At 47.5% G+C, this 20,551-nt stretch overlaps 1 protein-coding gene across 22 annotated transcripts in view; it reads left to right on the top strand.

The window, feature by feature from the left end:
- Positions 1-20,551, top strand: part of RALGPS1 (Ral GEF with PH domain and SH3 binding motif 1) — a 302,499-nt gene that overhangs the window by 114,011 nt on the left and 167,937 nt on the right. For all 22 annotated transcript variants that reach the window (XR_011255489.1, XM_069582375.1, XM_069582374.1 and 19 more), the window contains 2 exons: positions 1,979-2,068; positions 4,719-4,811. Coding sequence is in view for 21 of the 22 variants with exons in the window: in XM_069582375.1 (XP_069438476.1) it covers positions 1,979-2,068; positions 4,719-4,811 (183 nt within the window). In the remaining variant the exon portion in view is untranslated. The remainder of the gene's footprint in view (positions 1-1,978; positions 2,069-4,718; positions 4,812-20,551) is intronic.

Genomic DNA, 20,551 nt, shown 5'->3' with positions numbered 1-20,551 from the left:
CATCTCTCGCTTAGACCCTCGTATCAGTTTACTGATGGGTGTCCCTGCCCCCACAAAAGGGTCTCGGCTGTCATCCCTGTGCCCAGAAGCCTCTGGAACTCTCCCCATGCAGCACAGTGTCCCCTTGTTGCTCCTGACCCCAGCAGTCTGGCCCTCACTTCCCTTCTAGCTTCAGCTTCCCTCCTACCCCCACCCCGTGGGGCACCTGCAACACCAGTCCTATCGGCCCACTCAGCTCTCCCTGGTCTCCTTACATGCCGAAGGTCTGCCCATCTCTCAAGGTGACCTCCTGTAGGAAGGTGACCTCCTGTAGGAAGCCGCCCTCTGTCATTGCCTTCCCCACACTCCAGTTCGCTTGGTCTGAACTTCTTGATGGCCACAGCCACCAGCTACCTTTTAACACAGTGACTTCTGGAGGATCCTGCCTCCTCCGGTCTCCTCTGTGTCAGGCAAGGGCAGACAGGTCTGGGACTCACAGTCCCTGTGCCTGGAGCACATAGTAAGGGCTTTGTGAAAGTCTGCTGAACTGAACTGATCCACAGTTGCCCCTGCACACCATGTGCTGCAGATCAGAGCCAGCTCTGCCATATTCTGTAATTAAATATGTGTGATTTTTTGGCACATAAGCATCTATTAAATTGTACATATAAACTATCACACTCGAGATTTATGTGGCATAAAAGTATGCATGTATTAAAATATAAGGTTTATGGGCATATCATTTAGTATCAAGAAAATCTTTCTTCTGTAACCGGCTAGTAAACATTTGAGTCTGAACTTAATTTTAGGCAGTTCCTTGGAAAAAATGATTCTATGGAAACCCAGGCATGTCCTGGAGGCAACCACAGATAATTACGCAGAGAAAACTTTTCTATAATATTCCTGCTTAATATAAGAAACCAAATTTTGATTCTTGGTTAATCCTTTCTTGTTTTCTCGCTGAAAAGTTAACAGTATTTCAGTAAAGAGAAGGCATGTGGTCACAGCAGTAAACATGCTTTGTTAACTCTGGAGTATTCTTAACTATTTGATTCTTTGTACAGTATGGAAGTTTTAGATGCCTAGCGTTCCTTTTCGTTCCACGCATCCCCCGCACTCTGTCCATCTCTCCTTTCTTTGTGGTGCTGTCGTTGCTCTCTTGGGCATCCGAGTTTCACAAAAAACCTGTTTTTATAGTCGTGAAACGTAAACAGGAAAACAAACCACTGCCCAGTGTTTCTTGGCATGAAAGGCCTCCTGTTTCATTGAGTCAACTAGACACTGGTGGATGACTTTCTTTTTCCCACCAGAGGATTCAGGGGCTCGGGTATGGTCAAGTGTGAATGCTATTCTGAAGCAAAAGTACCAGTATATCCTTTTGGCATATGCTGTCTGCAGAAAAATGTGTCCTTTAAACTGCATTGCTTTACGGAACTTTGAGAGACACTTTTGTATCACATAAATAATTGGGCAGACCGCTCCTGGAAAATTAAATTGGTTACAATTGTTCGTATACAGCTGAGTCCTTCTTGCCTTGGGTCTGGCTGGGGATGTGGATCTCATGGATGGTACTGCCAGCATGCATATCCCTTTGTCTGCCATTTGTCCATTCATCCATCCAACCATCCATCCATCCAACCATCCATCCATCCACCCATCCATTGTCTCCTCAGGAATCCTGTCTGTTTCATCTCAAAATTCCCTGCACCCCCTTCAGGGAGACCCATGTGTCATGGAGGCCCAGGAGGTCCCCTGGACGAGGATGGACATACTTTCTGCTCTCAGCATCGCTGTGTGTGTTGGAGATCTGGTGCTGACAACAGGGACCCCCCTACTGCAGGGTTGGGTGTCAGAGAAACCCTGAACCTCCTCAGCCCTAGGGTGTGTTCTCCCCACCTCCTGGAAGTCCCACGGAAGTGGTAGGCAGGGCAACTTGGGTGGCCTGGCATTTAACAACGTTTTGGTGTGTGTGTGTGTGTGTCTGTGTTTGACTCTCCAGGTCAGTTTTTGGGTTGTACGAGAAATTCTAACAGCACAGACGTTAAAAATAAGGGCAGAAATCCTGAGCCATTTTGTGAAAATAGCCAAGGTAAGCTGTTTTATTATTACTTCTTTCCTTCCTGTCCTGTCTTTTTTGTTTCAGAAATGTGTTTCCTTGGTACTTCGGGAGCTAGTTTGCTCTGGACCTGCGGGGCAGGGTTCAGACCAGCAGCAGTGACCTGACTTCCCCAGGCAGAGACAGCTGCAGGACCAGCCTGACCCCCTGCGTGGCCTCCCAGCCCCTGTGTGCGCACAGGCAGGTGCCCTCTGCCCTGTGATTTTGGCAGCCAACTGCCCTTTATAAGCTGGCCTTTCACAGACTCTCCCCGGGACCCCAGGGCTACCCCTGGGATCTGTTCCTCCTCCTATTCAGATCCAGGCAGTGCTGGTGGCTCTCAGCATCAGTGGTTGCGATACCATCACATCCTGCACAACTTGTCCCCAGTCAGCAGAACTCACCGCACCCCATCCTGCACTCGAGGCCTGGCCTGATGACCCCTCTGCCCCACTCCTACCTCCCGACCCTGCTCGGATGGGATCAGTCCTGGCCAATGTCTGGGCACCATGCTCACGTCTCCACCCCACCTTTCCCCTCCTCTTCCTTCATCTCTGCCAGCCCAGGATGCAATCCCATGGGCCTTCCTGGACCACTCTCATTGCTTAACACGGTCTGCCAGCTCCTCCCAGTCCACCATCCCTGACCACAGGGCTTGCCTGCCTCAGCAGAGCATCGTTCTGTGTGGCTTACTGCCTGCTTGCTGTGTGTGCCCGTTGTCTTCCCAGGCAGGTCCTAGGCCAGCTCACCTATAGTGCAGCCCCTCTCTGGCCAGGCCCCATAGCGGCTGCTGTACAGAAATAATTGCATTTGACACTCACATTATTATCATCCCATTTCCAGAGGAGGAAGGGGAGGCTTAGAGAGGTGGGTGTCCATGCCCAGGCCCTACAGTGAGTCAGTCGGAGCATGTCTCTGGTCCCTCACAGCAAGGTTAAGTGCATCCGGCTGTAAGTATGCAGGGGCATGGACACTTTTATGTCCTGAAGTACCTGGAACTGTTCTGGCCTTAGTGGAACTTTTTTCCTGCTGATGAGTTCTTGCTGGGCCACGAGAGAAAGTGGGACGGAGTTCCAGCCCACCTGGTGCTTTCAGTTTGGAAGTTTACAGTCCCCACCTGAGGGGCCTGCAACGATTCCTCCTTAAGCTCTGCCATTTCCCGATGGCGGACCATCATGCTGATGCTGTGTGCCCCGGGTGTGTCTTGTGTGAGCCCCTCCTTTCTCTGGGCCTCGGTTTTCCATCTATAAAATGAAAGGAGCGGATTAGATAATCTCCCAGAGGACCTTCAGCTCTAAAAGGAATCCTGTGACAAGCACAGCAATTCAGATACAAAGGATGAAATTCGGCTCCCTCAGAGAATCTATTATTGCCCACAGGAAGCAGTTAGGGAGTGTTACAGATGTGTGAAATGCAGCAGTCACTAGTGTGGCAAGGGAGAAATCCCCGGGTAGGAACAGCTGTGAGGACTAGGCATAGTCCTCCTCACGTATTTGCTCATTTACTAGGTCCTGCTCTGTGCTGCTAGGCCCGAGGGCTGTGATGGGAGATCCCACTTCACCCCTGCTCTCAGGGAACACTCGGTCCCGGGTGAGAGAGGGGCAGATGAGAGTGGAATCTAGTCCCGGGTGCTGAGGAGATGCACAGGCTGCTGTGGGAACGCACAGGTGGCGGGTTTCTACCTCCTAGACTTGGGAGCATGGTCAGGAAAGACATACTAGAGGGAGCGGCACCTACTTGGAAGCACCCGCGACAGTGATGAGGAAGGGGTTGGGCTGGGGCCAAGTCTTCCTGACGGAGAACGGGCGGCCCACACTGCGCTGCGTGCTGTTCCTGATGCCAGGTTCTGGTCAAGCAGGTTACGTGCACGGCCCATGCAGCAGAGGCTCCTTGTTTTAAGTCTGAAGACATGGAGGCTCAGAAGGCTTAGGTAACTTGCCAGAGGACACACCTGTAGTGGGAACCGGAGTTGGCACCAGACCTCTCAGTCCCATGGAGCCAGCCGGCTACACAGCCTTCACTGACTCCCGAGAGTGAGAAGGGGAACCTGCGTCCTGATAGCAGGTTTTTCCCCAGCGTAAAACCGAGAGCAGAGGAATTACATTTTTCTGCACTTAACCTCGCTCTTGTGGTGAGGAACTTGTCTGAGATGGAATTAAATCCAAATATTCTCACTCATTTGGGGTCTGATTCAGGGGAGCATGGTCCAGTGTCTGGGAAGCTGGAGCTCCGTGTTCCCAGCAGATTGATAACATCTTTCCTCAGCCTCCCTTGTGCTGGGTATGAAGGTGATCACAGAAGACCCACATTGACCCAGTTTACAGAAGCCTGCTGGGACAGTTGAGATTCATCTAAAAACGGAGCAGAAAGGACACTATCAAACCTCATCCCGGGCCACGTTTCTGTCCAGCAGCCAGGCTGGTCAGCTTATGCAATTTGGCACATGTTTCAGATGCACACTCACCTTTTAACAATTCGAAAGAAAAAGAGCATATGGTTTCTATGAACTTCCTAGAACTATATTTTCTACATGAGATATTTTTAAGTGTAATTGAATTTCATAAATATGACAGCATTTGGTATGTTTTTGTTCTGTTGTTTATAGCACAAAATAATCAATTCCATATCTTTTTTCCCCCCCCAGAAACTTCTAGAACTCAACAACCTTCATTCTCTCATGTCTGTGGTGTCAGCATTGCAGAGCGCGCCCATCTTCAGGCTGACGAAAACCTGGGCTGTAAGTTAATCTCCCTAAGACTGCTCCTTCCGTCTGGGCTGTCACTTCTTGGGTGAGGTTCTCCGTTCCTGAGGCCCAGAAGCCTTTCTCGGTCTGCCGTTTTCCACCAACACAAGATGACTGTGGGTTAATTGTGTCCCCTGGCCACACTCTCCCCTTCAGTGACCTCGACCCTGTTTTGGGACAGGGAAGCTGTGAGGATGCTGGTGTGGCTGGGGTCAGAAGGGCCCCTGGAGAGGCGCCTCCTGGACCCGACAGCATCACGTATGACGGTGGGGTCAGTGGCGTGATGTTTGCTCCTCTGGCCCCAAACTGCCCTGGGGAAGTCCTCCGGGCTGATGGTTTGCAGTTGCCCCAGGGCTGCTGACCGTACATCCCAAGAGTTTCTTTGGAGAAACCTGTGACCCTCATGTAGGGAAAAATGATTTTTTTTTTTTCCTGAAGGCCATGGATAATTTCAGCTCAGAGGTGGAGTCTGATCGTTATATAATTGAGTCTGTAGGAAAGTTTTTCTGCTGTAAAAATACTTTAAAAATATCTCAGGCCTCTTTATCCTCCCGAGCTTGGCACTGTGCCTGACAAGGGGAAGCCATGGCTCTCCACCTCTCATTAGTATTCACTTCCTGGCCCACCTGGTCTGGGGTCTCACCTCCTAGTCTGGGGTCTCACCTCCTGGTCCAGGGCCTCACCTCCTCGTCCGGGGTCTCTCACGGCCACACAGCCCCAGCCTTTCAAAATCTATTTATGTCCCACAGAACTGAAGGAAAGTGTACGGAACCATCAGCTGCGCCTCTGCAGCTCATTTCCGAACTTCTCTCTGCCAGGCTGCGGGGCTGGGCTCTGTTTCAGACTTGGCTGGTTCAGGGGCCTGTAAAATACTTAGGGATTATGTTGTAGGTGATCAGAAGCGAGCCTTGTTTCTTTAAATTGCAATTTTCCATAGATGAAGCCACAGCAAAGTGGAGCAAGAGGTGTTAGCCCGGAATCGGAAAACCAGGTCTGTGTTCAGGCACCATCTGTGCAGAGTGATTCTGTGGGACTCGTCTCCTCGTGTCTACTCAGAGAGCTTGGCCTGAATCTGTGGTGTTCCATCAGTGCTTCGGGGAGCCCAGGGGCTCCTTGGAGCTGCCTCAAGGCCAGCAGGGCCTGGGGCAGAGGCGGGAGGGCGTCCAGCAGGCCGCCTGGGCACGATTCCTGCCAGAGCGACTCGGCTGTATCAGTTTTACATCCTGGGCTTCTGGGTGAACTTGAGTTGAGCCATGGCTTTGGAGGTCAGAAGCAAGTTTGGAAGCCACTGGTCTCTGTGGCTGCTGCCAGCCCTGTGATTTCCCCGAGTGCATCTGAACCCTGAGACTTTTTTCGAAAGTTGCTTGGAGATTCTTTCTCAAATGAATTTTCCATCATTTAGATGCTGCTATTGTTTCTTGGACTGCTGGGAGCTATGTGTGGGCCCGGAAGAAGGAATGATGATTCTCACGGTGCACAGAGCTTACTGTCAGTAACACAGGGACTCTCGGTGACCCCTGTAAGTGGCACAGTCAGTGAGAGCTGCAGGGGGTCAGCGCACAAGGCAACAGGGTGGCTCAGGGTCCGGCACAGAGATGCCACCCAGTCATGAATGAGCAGGGCCCATCCATGGAGCTTTGGCCAGCGTTCTCCCCAGGGTGCCATGCCCTGCCCTGGACGGTGGCAGCGTCAGGCCAGAGCAGCACCCAGGACCGCCCCCTGTGGCTCGACAGAGCCCTGTGCTACGGTGACCAGTCATCATGGCTTTGTATGAAAACAAATCTCCCACTGCTCCCCGGGGAGCCGGGAATGAAATATCCACCCAGGACCCATTTGAAAACCTGAGCTTCCTCACCTAACTCCCTTCCAGGCCACAGGGGTCAGCTGTTCTTCCTTACAGATCTGCCCAGTGCTGCCCTAAAAGCTTTCCCTGTATTAACTCATTTCCTCTTGACAGCTCCCCATTGAGGCTACCGCTGTTGTCAGTGTTCTCAATTACAGATGAGGAGATGGAGGCTCAGGGCAGTGGGAGGACATGCAGGGTTCCCTGGCCCGGAGGCAGAGCAGAAACCAAACTCAACAGTCTGTTCCAGAGTCTCCGTGCTTCCCCACCACACCCCACGGAGCTCAGCAGGAAAGACAGCACCCACGGCCTCTTGGCACTCAGAACAAGAGAGGGGTCCTGTTGTCTCTTTCGTCTGCAGCGCTCCGATAGGAACCTTGAAGATGAGATAAGCAGACTCTCGGTGCTGCCCCGGGCCGTGGAGTCTCTGTTCTGGCTGCGGCTGCTACTGGCTGGGCCGCTGGCCCCTGGGGTTCATCCTTCTTTTGCCATTCATTTCTGGTAATGAGATTAGCTCAGGAAATGTTGCCAGGAAAGAGCTGTTTTCCTTCTCCCTGCTTGTCCCTTGATCTGGGGAAGGGAAGTCGGAGGGCCCCAGGGAGGAGACACACGCCAGTGAGGCAGGGAGCTGCAGCCAGGCCTTGAAGGCCACCTTTTGGTCACTTACTCCTTGGTTAGGCCATGGCTTCTGCTGCCCACCCCCCGCCCCCACCACAGTCGCCTGGAATTGGCCCTGACTTTGACCTCTCAGTGGGCATCTAGCTGGTAGGAGCTAGAGATAGGCCAGGAAGCTGAGTTTGTGTGTCACCAGAGGGCAGGGACCCAGGGCAACAACAGCTGTTATTTTTCTGAGGAATCTCCCCGTGGCTTCCTAAGGACTGAGGACCAAGACTGTTTTCTTGGTTACGGAGGGCTGCTTACCAGGGTAAAAGAAGGGGAGATGCAGTTTCCTAGGAGATAAATATAGCAGCCGCCAGCAGTTGTGTTGGGGAGAGAGGAGCTGATACACTTGGTGGGGATCACAGCACGACATCTCCAAGGCCTCGTGTGGGGAGCTGTTTGCTTTGGGCAAACCCGCCATTCAGCCTTTGTTTCAGACCATTCTTTCCCCTTTCGCCCACCTGTCTTGTTAGTCCAAGGACAGTGGTTGGTGCAGGGCATTTGGGAAATGGGCCAAACAGGCCATCTTTCTCCTTTATCCATATCCACCTCCAGCCCAGTGGAGTTGGCAATGCCACAGTATTCCTGACGCTCTCTCCACCTATCAGGATGGAGAACATGGGGCGTCTGTTCTGCAGTGCTGCCCACAGGCTGGCCTCCCTCTTTGACTGCCTTCCTTCTTGATGAAGTTGGATATTTGCTCTGTATCCCTACTGCCCAGCTGAGTTTACAGTGGGTCATTTGACTTCTATGCATTTGTTGTGTTCGATTGCATCCTTTTGCTACTTCTTTTCCTGCTAATGAGATTAGCCATTGAAATGCTGCCCCGAAACTGCTGTTTCGCTTCCCCGCACCTGTCCCTTGATATGGGACTGGTGAGAACTCATGGGCCCACAGGGCAAGGGGAGCAGGCACACCAGCTGTAGGAGCCCCAAGGTCAGCGCTTTAATAGGCTTCATTGTGCAGAGACGGAAGCTGAGGCTTCCTGTGACCTGCCCAAGATCACAGAGCTGGTGAGTGCCAGAGCCAACACAGCTCAGCTCTGCCTTGCTGGACTCGTCCGCATTCTTATCCATTCGCTGGATGGCCTGTCTGCGATAGAACTTGATGTTGGAATCAGGCCGGGCATAGGGCAAGGAAGAGTGGGCACCCACGCTGCCTGGGAAGTGGGGCTGGAGATGTGAGGTTGGCACACGGGCCCCTGGGGACAGGGAGTGACCAGCTCCCTGAGTGCTGTCCCTGGGTTGCCCTGAAACCCTGGCTATCTGGGAAACCTGGGTGAAGGGGGGGTCACAGGTTTAAGAAGAGGCCTGCCACTTGATTTCCCCACAGACGGCCTTCAGTGAGGGCCAGCTGGTCATTACTGGGTGGGCAGGGCAGCCCGTCGGCCTGGCTGCTGACTACAAGTGGCTTGGTGATCTGTGACAAGACGGAAGCTGACCTTGCTCACAGGCCCACACATAGTAGGCCCTTCATAAATGCTGGTCGGTTGTGCCAACAGGGAGGGAGTCACCTTCTGCTGGCCTGGGAAAGTGCAGACAGGGTTTGATTTATCCCAGTGCCAGGCCCACTTTGGAATATCAGGAGCCTCAAAGCCACGAGACCTAAGTAAGAAGTCCTACCAGCCAGCTCTGATTTCCTGAGCACACGTACCATATGGCTCTTATTCATTTCTGCAAATCAGGTATTTATCAAACTCCCCTTGCCCGCTCCATGCCAGGCCCTGAGGCTATGGTCAAAGCCCCTGTTTCATGGGCTTTTATGTTATCCAAGGGAGACACTGCATTTTTGAGGGAGATTAAACACATGCCTATTCTAGCTGGTGCGGGAAGTGACCAATAAATGTGTGTTGAATGCATGAAGTAATGAACCAAGAGCTGACAGATAGCAGTAAAAGTGATGCTGAAGACCCAAAGAGGAGGATTGGTAGGAATCAACTGCGTGTTCAGGGAATGCCTCTCTCAGACCTGAGTGACAAGAGGGAGCCAGCCGCACCAAGAAGTGGGCACAGCCAGTGCAGAGATCATCGTGGAAGAAACTCTACAACCGGTGTGGCCGGAGCACAGTGGGCCTGGGGGACACTGTGAGGGTACTGTGGGTGGGCTGCGGGGCCGCTGGGGAGGGGCTCAGCCTGAAGAGAAGATCAAACAGGAGACAGACACGATCTGGTTCACAGTTGCTTTTTGTGTTTTTTAAAATTAATGTTTCAACTCTGTGGCTTCCCATGTAACACTAGTGGTAAAGAACCCACTTGTCAATGTAGGAGATGGTTAAAAGACTCGGGTTCTATCCCTGGGTCAGGAAGATCCCCTGGAGGAAGGCATGGCAACACACTCCAGTGTTCTTGCCCGGAGAATCCCATGGACAGAGGACCCTGGTGGGCTGTGGTCCATAGTGTTGCAAAGAGCTGGACACGACTGAGCATGCATGCACTCTGTGAAAAGCAGATTGCCGAGGAGGTGCAGGGGGGCAAGAGTGGAAATGAGGCTGGGTTAGGGCGTTAGGGCAGAATCCACGAGTGAGTCAGTGCTGGCTAAACTGGGGCAGTGGCAGTGCACAGGAGAGAAGGGAACTGAGGGGAGGCATTCTGAAGACAGAAGCAGTGGGATTTGTGAAGGATGGGATATCAGAGATAAAGCAAAGAGGGGCCTGGAGGGCAGTTCCTAGGTTTGAGGCCTGAGCAGCTGGGAACTCAGGTCTAGGGCTAGAGAGAGATTGGGATGAGCTCAAGGAGGCGGCTACCACTGGGGCATGAAGGAGAAGATAGATGGGGCTCTCCAAGCCAGGAAGACCCCACGGGACAGGGAAGCCTGGCGTGCTGCAGTCCATGGGGTCACAAAGAGTCGGACACGACTGAGTGACTGAACAATGGCAACAACAGCTGGGACGAGGGTGAGACCTTTTCTCAGATCAGAGCAGTCCTGAGAGGAGCTGGACTTAGACAGGAGAGACCCGAGGGTATGGAATTCCCGAAGTATGGGTGAGTCACTCTTTAGTTACAGTCATGAGCTAAACACACACACACTCTGCTTGCTGCGTACATGTTCCTATCGGGATTCGCCCTTTCCTACTGAATTGATCCAGAGAGTCTGACCCATCTGCAGCAGCAAAATGAAAACTGAAGAACTTGGCTGGGAGGAATTCACAGCCGATGGGTCAGGAGGCCTGGTCTGCAGGGCAGTGGCCTGGAGGGGACCTGCCTGGGAGCCGGACTCTCACTTCAGGCATCTGGGGCCACAGGGTCGTTGAGCGGGTATCCCAGGAAGGCAGATGGGTGGTGGCGTTCATGTATTTCAGATTTTCAGCTTTCGTGTGGGAGGTGCCTCTCCCCTCTGTGTCCAATGGAGTGCCCCCTCGGATGCTGTGGAGGATGTCATGATGGGCAAGGCTGTCCCACGCTTCCCTGAGCCATGGCTCAGATGGGAGGCGAGGTGGGGAGGAGAGGACATCCCCTGATGACTCATCGCCTGTCCCTCCCCGCCTCTCCGTTCTCAGGAGTTCTGCTGATGTCTGCACCCTTGTCTGCCTTCACTTTGCCACAACATCTGTCACCCCCTTCCTGAAACATCTCTCTTCACGCAGCTTATTCCCTTCCCCACCCCCACCCCCACTGCGTTCTGACAGCTGGCTCCTCCCTGACCACTTTTGTCCCTCTCGCCTATGGGCTGTAAGTGTCTGGCGGGGCTCTGGCCCAGCTCTCACCTTTCCTGATCCGAGTCCTCTCCCATGGGGTCTTCCCGGCTTGGAAAGCCCCATCTGTCTTCTCCTCCTTGCCCCCGTGGAGGCTGCCTCCTTGCACTCATCCCTCTCTCTAGCCCTACACCTGCATTCCCACGCCAGCTCCATGAGCCCTCTTCTCGCGTGTTTGTCTGACAGCTCACCCTTGGGGTGTCTAAAATCAAAGTCTGTTTCCAGAAAGTGCTGGTTAGTTCCAGGCTTTCTGAGTGGACCTATTTGGACTTTGAGGCAATATGGTAGATTGCGCAGATGAGCAGTAAGCCCTTTCTTCCCTCCCAATCACCTGCTGCAAACACACATACAAATAAACCAAATTATAAACCAAGAAGCAATGCTGAGCCGGAAGCCAAGAGAGACAAGTCACCATGTGCTAGAAATAGAGAATGATCTCAGAGTCAGCCCAGGGAGCAGAGTGCAGAGAACTTGCTGTATGGAGACCTTACCAACTGTCAGGGGGCAAGGGTTCTCATGCCTGCTTATGAGCTGGAACTCAGCTGTTCCCAGGAATCAGAGAGCCAGCAAGTGTCCCCCGCTGGAAAATCTCTGGCCAACCTGGGGCAGCCCCAAGGGAACACAGGTAGGAAAAGTCCCTATGAGAAAATGTCACCTTAGCCTATACTTCAGGTAGGTAGCTCTTGGCTTTCAGCCCACATGACCAAGAAATGAGGGGTAGTGTCCTATGAAGGTTAGGAGCGCAGACTCTTGAATCAGACTCCCAGGGTCAGCCAGCCTTGGACCTGCCTCTTACAGTGAGGGTTAAATGAGTAAATGTGTGAACAAAATGTTTCGCACTATGCCTGGCACACAGCAAGGGCTAGATACGTATTAGCGGCTGCTGCTGCTGCTTTTATGATTATTTTCAACTTTTGTTGACTGTTCTCAAATGGACTGGCAGAGACCACCATCCCCATAAGCCAGGTCCCCTGATTTATAACCAGATAATATCATCATCCTCTAGTGGTTCCCTTGCTCCTGGTCTCACTCTCTTTCTCACGCTGTTTGTTCATGGAGTGATAGTCCTATGACACAGCTCTGGTGTTTTCACTTGCCTGATTCAAGACAGTTTTTAGCAACCCCCCATCCTTTGGGTGGGGGATGGTCTCTACCCACCACTCCTCCAGAGCAGGATGCTCTGATGTAACCGTGTTTGTTTTTTTTTTTTCTTAAGAAAGTATTCCAGCAATTTTATTGTATAATTAGTGAACAAGTTAACATGAACTTGCATGAGACTTCTTTTCTTTTTCTTTTTTTCTCCCCCTCTCCCCACTGCCTCTATCCCCTTTGGTAACCATGAATTTGTTTTCTGTGTCTGTGAGTCTCTTTCTGTTTTGGAACTAAATTCATTTGTATCAACATTTTAGGTTCCAAATATGAGGGCTATCATATGATAATTGTCTTTCTCTGGCTGACTTGCTTCACTTAATGTGATAATCTCTAGGTTCATCCATGTTGCCGCAAAATGGCATGATTTCATTCTTTTCACGGCTGAGTAGTATTCCATTGTACATATGTACCACATATTCTTTGTCCATTCATCTGCCGATGGATTCTTAGGTTGCTTCCATGTCTTGGCAATTGTAGATAGTGCTGCTGTGAACATGGTGGTGTGTGTATCTTTTCAAATTAGAGTTTTTTCTGGGTATATGCCCAGGAGTGGGACTGATGGATCAGATGACAACTCTAATTTTATTTTTTAAAGGAGTGTCTCTATACTGTTCTCCATAGTGGCTGTACCAATGTGCATTCCCACTGACAGTGTAAGAGGGTTCCCTTCTTGCCATACCCTCTCCAGCAAATTTATTATTTCTCTACAAATCCAGTATTTGTAGACTTTTTGATGATGACCATCCTGACTGTTTTGAGGTGATACCTCGTTGTAGTTTGGTTTGCATTTCTCCAATAATTAGTGCTGTTGAGCATCTTTTCATGTGCTTGTTGGCCATCCGTATGTCCTCTTTGGAGAAATGTCTATTTAGGTTTCCTGTCCGTTTTTTGATTGGGTTGCCCTTTTTTTTTTTTGGTATTAAGCTGTATGAGCTGTTTTTGTATTTTGGAAATTAATCCCTCGTTGGTCACATTGTTTGCAAACATTCTCTCCGAGATCATAGGTTGTCTTTTTATGGTTTCCTGTGCTGTGCAGAAGCTTCAAGTTCAATTAAGTCCCATTTGTTTATTTTTGTTTTCATCACTCTAGGAGATGGATCTAAAAATATATTGCTATGATTTATGTCAATGTGTGTTCTGCCTATGTTTTCCTCTAGGAGTTTTATAGTATCTGGTCTTACATTTAGGTCTTTAATCCATTTTGAATTTATTTTTGTATATGGTGTTAGAGAATGTTCTGATTTCATTCTCTTACATGTAGCTGACCAGCTTTCCCAGTACCGCTTATTAAAGAGACTGTCTTTTCTCTTTTGTGTAGTCTTGCCTCATTTGTTGTAGATTAATTAATTGACCATAAGTGTGTGGATTTATTTCTGGGCTTTCTACCCTTTTCCGTTGATATACATGTCTGTTTTGTGCCAGTACCACACTGTTTTGATAACTGTAGCCTTATAGTATAGTCAACAGTCAGGGAGCATAATTCCTCCAGCTTGGGTCTTCTTTCTCAAAATTGTTTTGCCTATTTAGGATCTTCTTTGCTTCCATACAAATTAAAAAAATTTTTGCTCTGATTCTGTGACAAATACCACTGGCAATTTGATAGATGTTGCATTGAATCTTTAGATGTCCTTCAGTAGTATGGTCATTTTAACAGTGTTGATTCTTCCAGTCTAAGAACATGGTATACCTTTCCATCTATTTGTATTATCTTCAATTTCTTTAATCAGTGTCTTACAGTTTTCAGACCACAGGTATTTTGCCTCCTTAGATGTGTTTACTCCTGGGTATTCTTTTTGATGTATGTTGTAACCATTTTGATGTTGCTATTTTTAATCCATCATTTTAACTTTCATTATACTACTTCTCCAATGAATATTCAGGACTGATTTCCTTTAGGATGGGCTGGTTGGATCTCCTTGCAGTCAAAGGGACTCTCAAGAGTCTTCTCCAACACCACAGTTCAAAAGTGTCAATTCTTTGGTGCTCAGCTTTCTTTATAGTCCAATTGTCACATCCATACATGACTGCAGCCTTGACTAGACAGACTTTGGTGGCAAAGTAATGTCTCTGCTTTTGAATATGCTGTCTAGGTTGGTCATAACTTTGCTTCTAAGGAATAAGCATCTTTTAATTTCATGGCTGCACTCACCATCTGCAGTGATTTTGGAGCTCAAGAAAATAAAGTCTGTCACTGTTTCCACTGTTTCCCCTTCTATTTGCCATGAAGTGATGGGACCAGATGCCATGACCTTAGTTTTCTGAATGTTGAGCTTTAAGCCAACTTTTTCACTCTCCTCTTTTACTTCCATCAAGAGGCTCTTTAGTTCTTCTTCAGTTTCTGCCATAAGGGTGGTGTCATCTGCATATTCATTGGAAGGACTGATGCTGAAGCTGAAACTCCAATACTTCGGCCACCTAATGTGAAGAACTGACTCATCTGAAAAGACCCTGATGCTGGGAAAGATTGAAGGCAGGAGGAGAAGGCGATGACAGAGGATGAGATGGTTGGATGGCATCACCGACTTAATGGACATGAGTTTGAGTAAATTCTGGGAGTTGGTGATGGACAGGGAGGCCTGGCATGCTGCAGTCCATGGGGTCGCAAAGAGTTAGACACGACTGAGCAACTGAACTGAACTGAGCACTACTTCTCAGGTGGCGCCAGTGGTAAAGAATCTGCCTGCGAGTGCAGGAGATAGAAAAGATGCAGGTTTGATCCTAGGGTTGGATAGTTCCCCTGGAGGAGGAACTGGCCACTCACTCCAGTATTCTTGCCTGGAAAGTCCCATGGACACAGGAGCCTAGTAGACTCCAGCCCATGGGGTGGCAAAGAGCTGGACATGACAGAGCATGCACACTACTACACTGCTTCTAGTTTTATAATAATATTTTGTCAGTTAAGTTTTAGCTGTCATTTGGATTTTTAACTCTAGGTTTCAGTGATCCCTTCAAGTTAGGGAAGATACTGAGCTTAGGTGATAGAGGGGTTTTGGTGTGTTCCAGTGGGTGTTTCTCAGGACAACTTGCATTTGGGAATGAGGCATTTGAGGAGAACCTTTGGGTAGGGAGATTCTTGCAGGGTGTAGAGGACATAATAGAAGCATTTTGGCAATGGCAGCAAATATCGAAAGTTTTCATACCTACTTCACACCTACTTCCTTGCCCTGAAAAACAAACCATAAACCTTTCAGCTGTGGCCAATGGAGCATCTATTGCCACCAGCAACATAGCAACCCAGAGCCCCAGGTCACGTGCGGAAGAGACGCAAGAGCTGGCTAGAGGAATTTCCTGTTCAAACACAGCCACAATCAACTCATTCTTTCCCCTTTGATTAGTATTCAACTGTTCATGCTTAGCTGCTTGTGATTTGCATCCTCTTGGCAAGTTGAGTTGAAAGATCCGGAAAAGGAGAATAAGCTGTCAAATTGGCCATCACATGTCCACAGTATCCAAAATGACCTAGTCAAAAGCATACTTTGCCAAATGGCGAGTTTCCATCTCTCTCTTACCTTCCCAGTCGTGTCCAAGGAACACCTGCCTACAGTTCTGCCAAACTGCTGCTCCCTTGAGCATCGCTGTGTGTTCCCACTGTCAGCCCACTGCTCATACTTTCTTTGGCCTCTGGGGCCTTGCCGGCCTCATCTCTGCTAGTTGAAGCCCAGCAAGACTAGTTTCCAGGATCACCTTTTCCTGGTTCCTCCTTCCCATAATGGAGTTTATTCTCTTCTTCCAGAGCCCTCTCATAGTGCTTCTGACTCTTCCATGCCTTAGCCAGCCCTTTCCATGGCTCAGCCACACAGACCAGCTCTGGACCCAGGATGGACCCTTGGCAAACTTCCATTCAAGGACCAAGCTCATCCTCCTGGCTCTACTCTTGGGCTTTGTGGGAATGTCTCTTGGGGTTGCCATGAGCATAATTCATTTAAAACTTAGCAAAATTACTGGAAACATATGATTAAAGTTGATCTATAAGATCATACATTGTGTATTTATGTTTGCATGTATTTATTTGTATGTGCATATAAACTGTCAAAGAATTGTTTTTTAAAAAGATAAAATAATGACTCATACAAGTATAAAATGATTATTTGTCAAATATTTTATTTTAACTCATTAATTAGTGAGAGAATCAGTAAGATATTCAGTTCAGTTCAGTTCAGTCACTCAGTCATGTCCAGCTCTTTGCGACCCCAGGGACTGCAGGATGCCAGGGCTCCCTGTCCATCACCAACTCCCGGAGTTTACTCAAACTTGTGTCCATTGAGTCGGTGATGCCACCCAACCGTCTCTTCCTCGGTCTTCCCCTTCTCCTCCCACGTTCAATCTTTCCCAGCATGAGGGTCTTTTCAAATGAGTCACTTCTTCTCATCAGGTGGCCAAAGTATTGGAGTTTCAGCATCAGTCCTTCCAATGAATGCTCAGGCCTGATTTCCTTTAGGATGGACTGGTTGGACCTCCTTGCAGTCCAAGGAATTCTCAAGAGTCTTCTCCAACACCATAGTTCAATTCTTCAGCACTCAGCTTTCCTTGTAGTCCCAACTCTTACATCCATACAAGACTACTGGAAAAACCATAGCTTTGACTAAATGGATCTTCGTTGGCAAAGTAACGTCTCTGTTTTTTAATATGCTGTCTGGTTGGTCATAACTTTTCTTCCAAGGAGCAAAGTGAAAGTGAAAGTCGTTCAGTCGTGTCTGACTTTTTGTGACCCCATGGACCATATAGTCCATGGACCTCTCTAGACCAGAATACTGGAGTGGGTAGCCTTTTCCTTCTCCAGGGTATCTTCCCAACCCAGGGATCAAACCCAGGTCTTCCTCATTGCAGGTGGATTCTTTACCAGCTGAGCCACAAAACAAGTGTCTTTTAATTTCATGACTGCAGTCACCATCCGCAGTGATTTTGGGTCCCCCCCAAAATAAAGTCTGTCACTGTTTCCACTGTTTCCCCATCTATTTGCTGTGAAGTGATGGGACCAGATGCCATGATCTTAGTTTTCTGAATGCTGAGTTTTAAGCCAAATTTATTTCAAGAGAACTGAGAATACTTTACTTTATGGTCAGGTGAAGAATGCTGAAATAATCTTTAAAATGGATAGAAAATTAGTATTCCCAGAGTGATGATCAGTGGGATACTATGAGACATCAGTTGCCTTTTATATGGACTGGAATTATTTGCATTACCACATTTTCTACAGGTTAACATCTATTTTTACAGAATTTAAAATAGCCTTAGTCAGAGACAGATATGGATAGCTTGCTAGAACACTTATTAAATTTCAGAGTCACAGTTTTCCCTCACGTTACTTATAACAGTCTCCATTGCATCTAATATTTTACATTAGTTATATGGCTTTGTAGTTTGTTTTTCAGAAGCCAATAGTTCATATCTAAAGAATTTAAGAATTACTTTTCTGAAGTGCCCTTGTTTCATTCCTTTCTCATTGCATCTTCAGTCTGTTGAATCCATTGATCCATAGATTATCCACAGCACTAAAAATTCTTTCCATACCAACAGTAGACACTGGAATTGAAATAGGATTTTGAGCCAGTTTTAACATATTTGAAGCAACACGTTCTTTGTTGAAAAACATTTCCACGTATCAAGAACTGTTTCTCTCAAGGCAGGGGAACAGCTACCAACGTCCTCATAAAGAGGATTTGGAGGACTTTTTTTTATTCCATGGAGCCTACTTACCAGAAGAGGGGAATTTTTCATCATTAGTCAAATATAAGTGCCACATACAGGCTCTCTAGCAGCATGATAAGGAGCATTTCCAAAAGCAACACGTTTCTTCAGGTATCTGACCAAGATGTGTGATCATCCTGGCTTTTAACCTGTGGTTGAGGAGTCCCATTTATCCCTTGCAGCAGACATTTGTCACCATGTAAATTATTTAAAATCAAAAGGCTGGGATTTATTTTTACCTTGTAATTTTAATTCAGTTTCTATACATAGTTATGCCCGTTTCTCGATCTTAATGTTGTATATTTCTTCATTTTACTTTACTTCATAGAGGTGTTACCTGTTTTATTGCTATTAATAAGATTTAGCTCTTGGGTTTAGTTATCATGTCTATAGCTTTGGTGTTTAGTTTTATATTGTATGTTTTAAACATGGTTTCTGACTTTATCTATATTAATCAGTTTCTCCTACTTCACCCCTCCCTCGAATTTCCATAGCTTTTTGAGTGTTAAGCTCATTTACATTCATACTGTTTAGTTATATGAGCTAAAAACCATTCATTTTTTCCCTCTCAGCACACTTTTGACATCATCGCATAGTTTAACATATCATGATCTGTATGTTCTTTATGTTTCTGGTTTATAAATAGTTCATTACCCTCGCTTTTAGTTCTTCTTTTACTCGAGAATTATTGGAGTATTCAGAAATTTCCAAAGAATTGAATTTTTAAGTTGTCGTTAGTTTTCTTATTCTTTTTTTTAATTCAGTAGATTTTCAGGCAGCATTTTCTCTGTGTCAGGAACCGTAACAGACTCAGGGTGTTGTGGAATGAGTATAACCAGCATGGTCACAGCCTTCATGGGAGTCATCCTTTGCTGAGTGAAACACAGATGTAATCACGTAATTGATCACAATTGTAGTAAATGTTATGGAAGGAAAAAAATCTCAGGGTGGCCCAGCACTTCTAAACTTTACCAGAAGCGAAGTTGCCTGTTGTATTTAGTGAGCTTTTCCTTTATGTTGTTTAATCTTGTTTCTCTTTTCCTGAATGTGAATGCTTTTAGTATCTGTTTCACTCAGGTAAGCAGATAAGTTGTTTTCTTGCAAGTAGTTCTGATGGTTTCTTCCTGAGGCTTCCTGTAAACTCTAAAATCTAAAGGACTCTCAATCCATATGAGGTTTTCAGTTTATGGCACTACTTGTAATAAAAGTTTAAAACAAGTAAATGCTGTTCTTTTTGAATAAACAAACCCTATATTAAAAAATTAAATCCTGAAAGAATTTTTCAGCATAATACGTGCACATGAATTTTAAAAATCACTAAATACTGAAAGGCTTAGTGAAGCAGCTAACACTCATTGCTCCATCTCTGCATAACCCAATCACTCCCTAGGGGCAAACACTCAGCTATTTAGCAGCTTCTTTGGTAGTTTCTGCCATATTTCCATCAATGTGTTTTTGCTGCAATTTCTCGGTACTTTGGACAGTATATGGTGACTTCTTTGTAAGATGGATGTTGGTTTAGTTTTCCTAAACCGTCTTCCCTCATTCTTCACAAACACTCATGTTACCATAATTACATCACTTGAGTTAAATGAGTATTCTTGTTTTAATTATTAGGAATGTGTAAGTATGGTTTTCCATAAATGGCTCCTCCATACTTAAGTGGTTAAGTGTGAATAACACATTCTTTCCGGAGTATCCCTTTGTTTCCCTGGCATTTCTAATCCCCTTTTAAGGAAAAATCCTTACTCTAGCTACTGCTTATCTACCAGATATTTTATATGTATACGTAAAATACACGTATAAACATATATAATATTATATAATATCTTACCAGGCCTTATGTATATTATACATAAAATCTTTGAATTATTTTAATTTTATTTTTATTATACATAATAAAGTATGTCCGTTCCCTTCCTCCTCCCACCAACGTGCTATCCCATCGGGTTTTCTGTCGAGTCTTCTCTCTCTCTGGAGACCTCTTCTGGGGTGGAAGGATGTAGACCAGTCTTTCTTAAGCCTTGCTGTTCATCTGTCCTCTGCCTTTACCACTGCTAGTGTGGATCCACCATTTCCTGCATCCCGTACCCTCCAGTCCTTGGTTTATTCTTTCGTTTTGCTAAGGGAAGTTCTCAAGTAGTATGCAAATGCTTGCTTGGGAGATAGATGTTCTTTTCCATGCCTTCTAACATCCTGTGCATTCCTGCTGAGAAATCTGATGCCATCCTGAATCTCATTTGTGGCCACAGAATGGAACAGATGCGTGAAGTTAACTAGACCCTGCCCTTCCGAATGTGTGTGTGTAGGTGGGGTGGAGGGTGGGTAGGAAGTATGTGTGCAAACGCAAGGTTAACAGAGGGAGGTGTGGTCTGGAGAAGCCTGGTTTTAGATTTGGGAAGTGTGCAAATGCGGCTGCCTTTGGTTGGCCCACTCCACTAAAGAACTCCAGTTGTTGGTTGGAGGTCAGTCTTCAGGGGATCTTTAGGGACATCCTCCAGGACTGTGATCATGTTGGCCTCGTGTCCATGTCAGGACACAGATGACTCCCTCATCAGCTCTGTGGTGCCGTGCATCGAGGTACTTGACAGTCTAGGCAGATCAGCCAGACATGCCAGGGGACATGGGCAACCCCTCAGCTGGGTCCAGAGAGCCAGTGGAGGCAGCTTTGGACACCAGTCTGGCTCAGCAGCAGTGTGTA

This window comes from Ovis canadensis, chromosome 3 (genome assembly GCF_042477335.2).
Source record: "Ovis canadensis isolate MfBH-ARS-UI-01 breed Bighorn chromosome 3, ARS-UI_OviCan_v2, whole genome shotgun sequence".
NCBI classification, from domain to species: Eukaryota; Metazoa; Chordata; class Mammalia; order Artiodactyla; family Bovidae; genus Ovis; species Ovis canadensis.
Note: the sequence above shows the minus strand (reverse complement) of the source record. Positions and strands in the feature narration are given on the sequence as shown.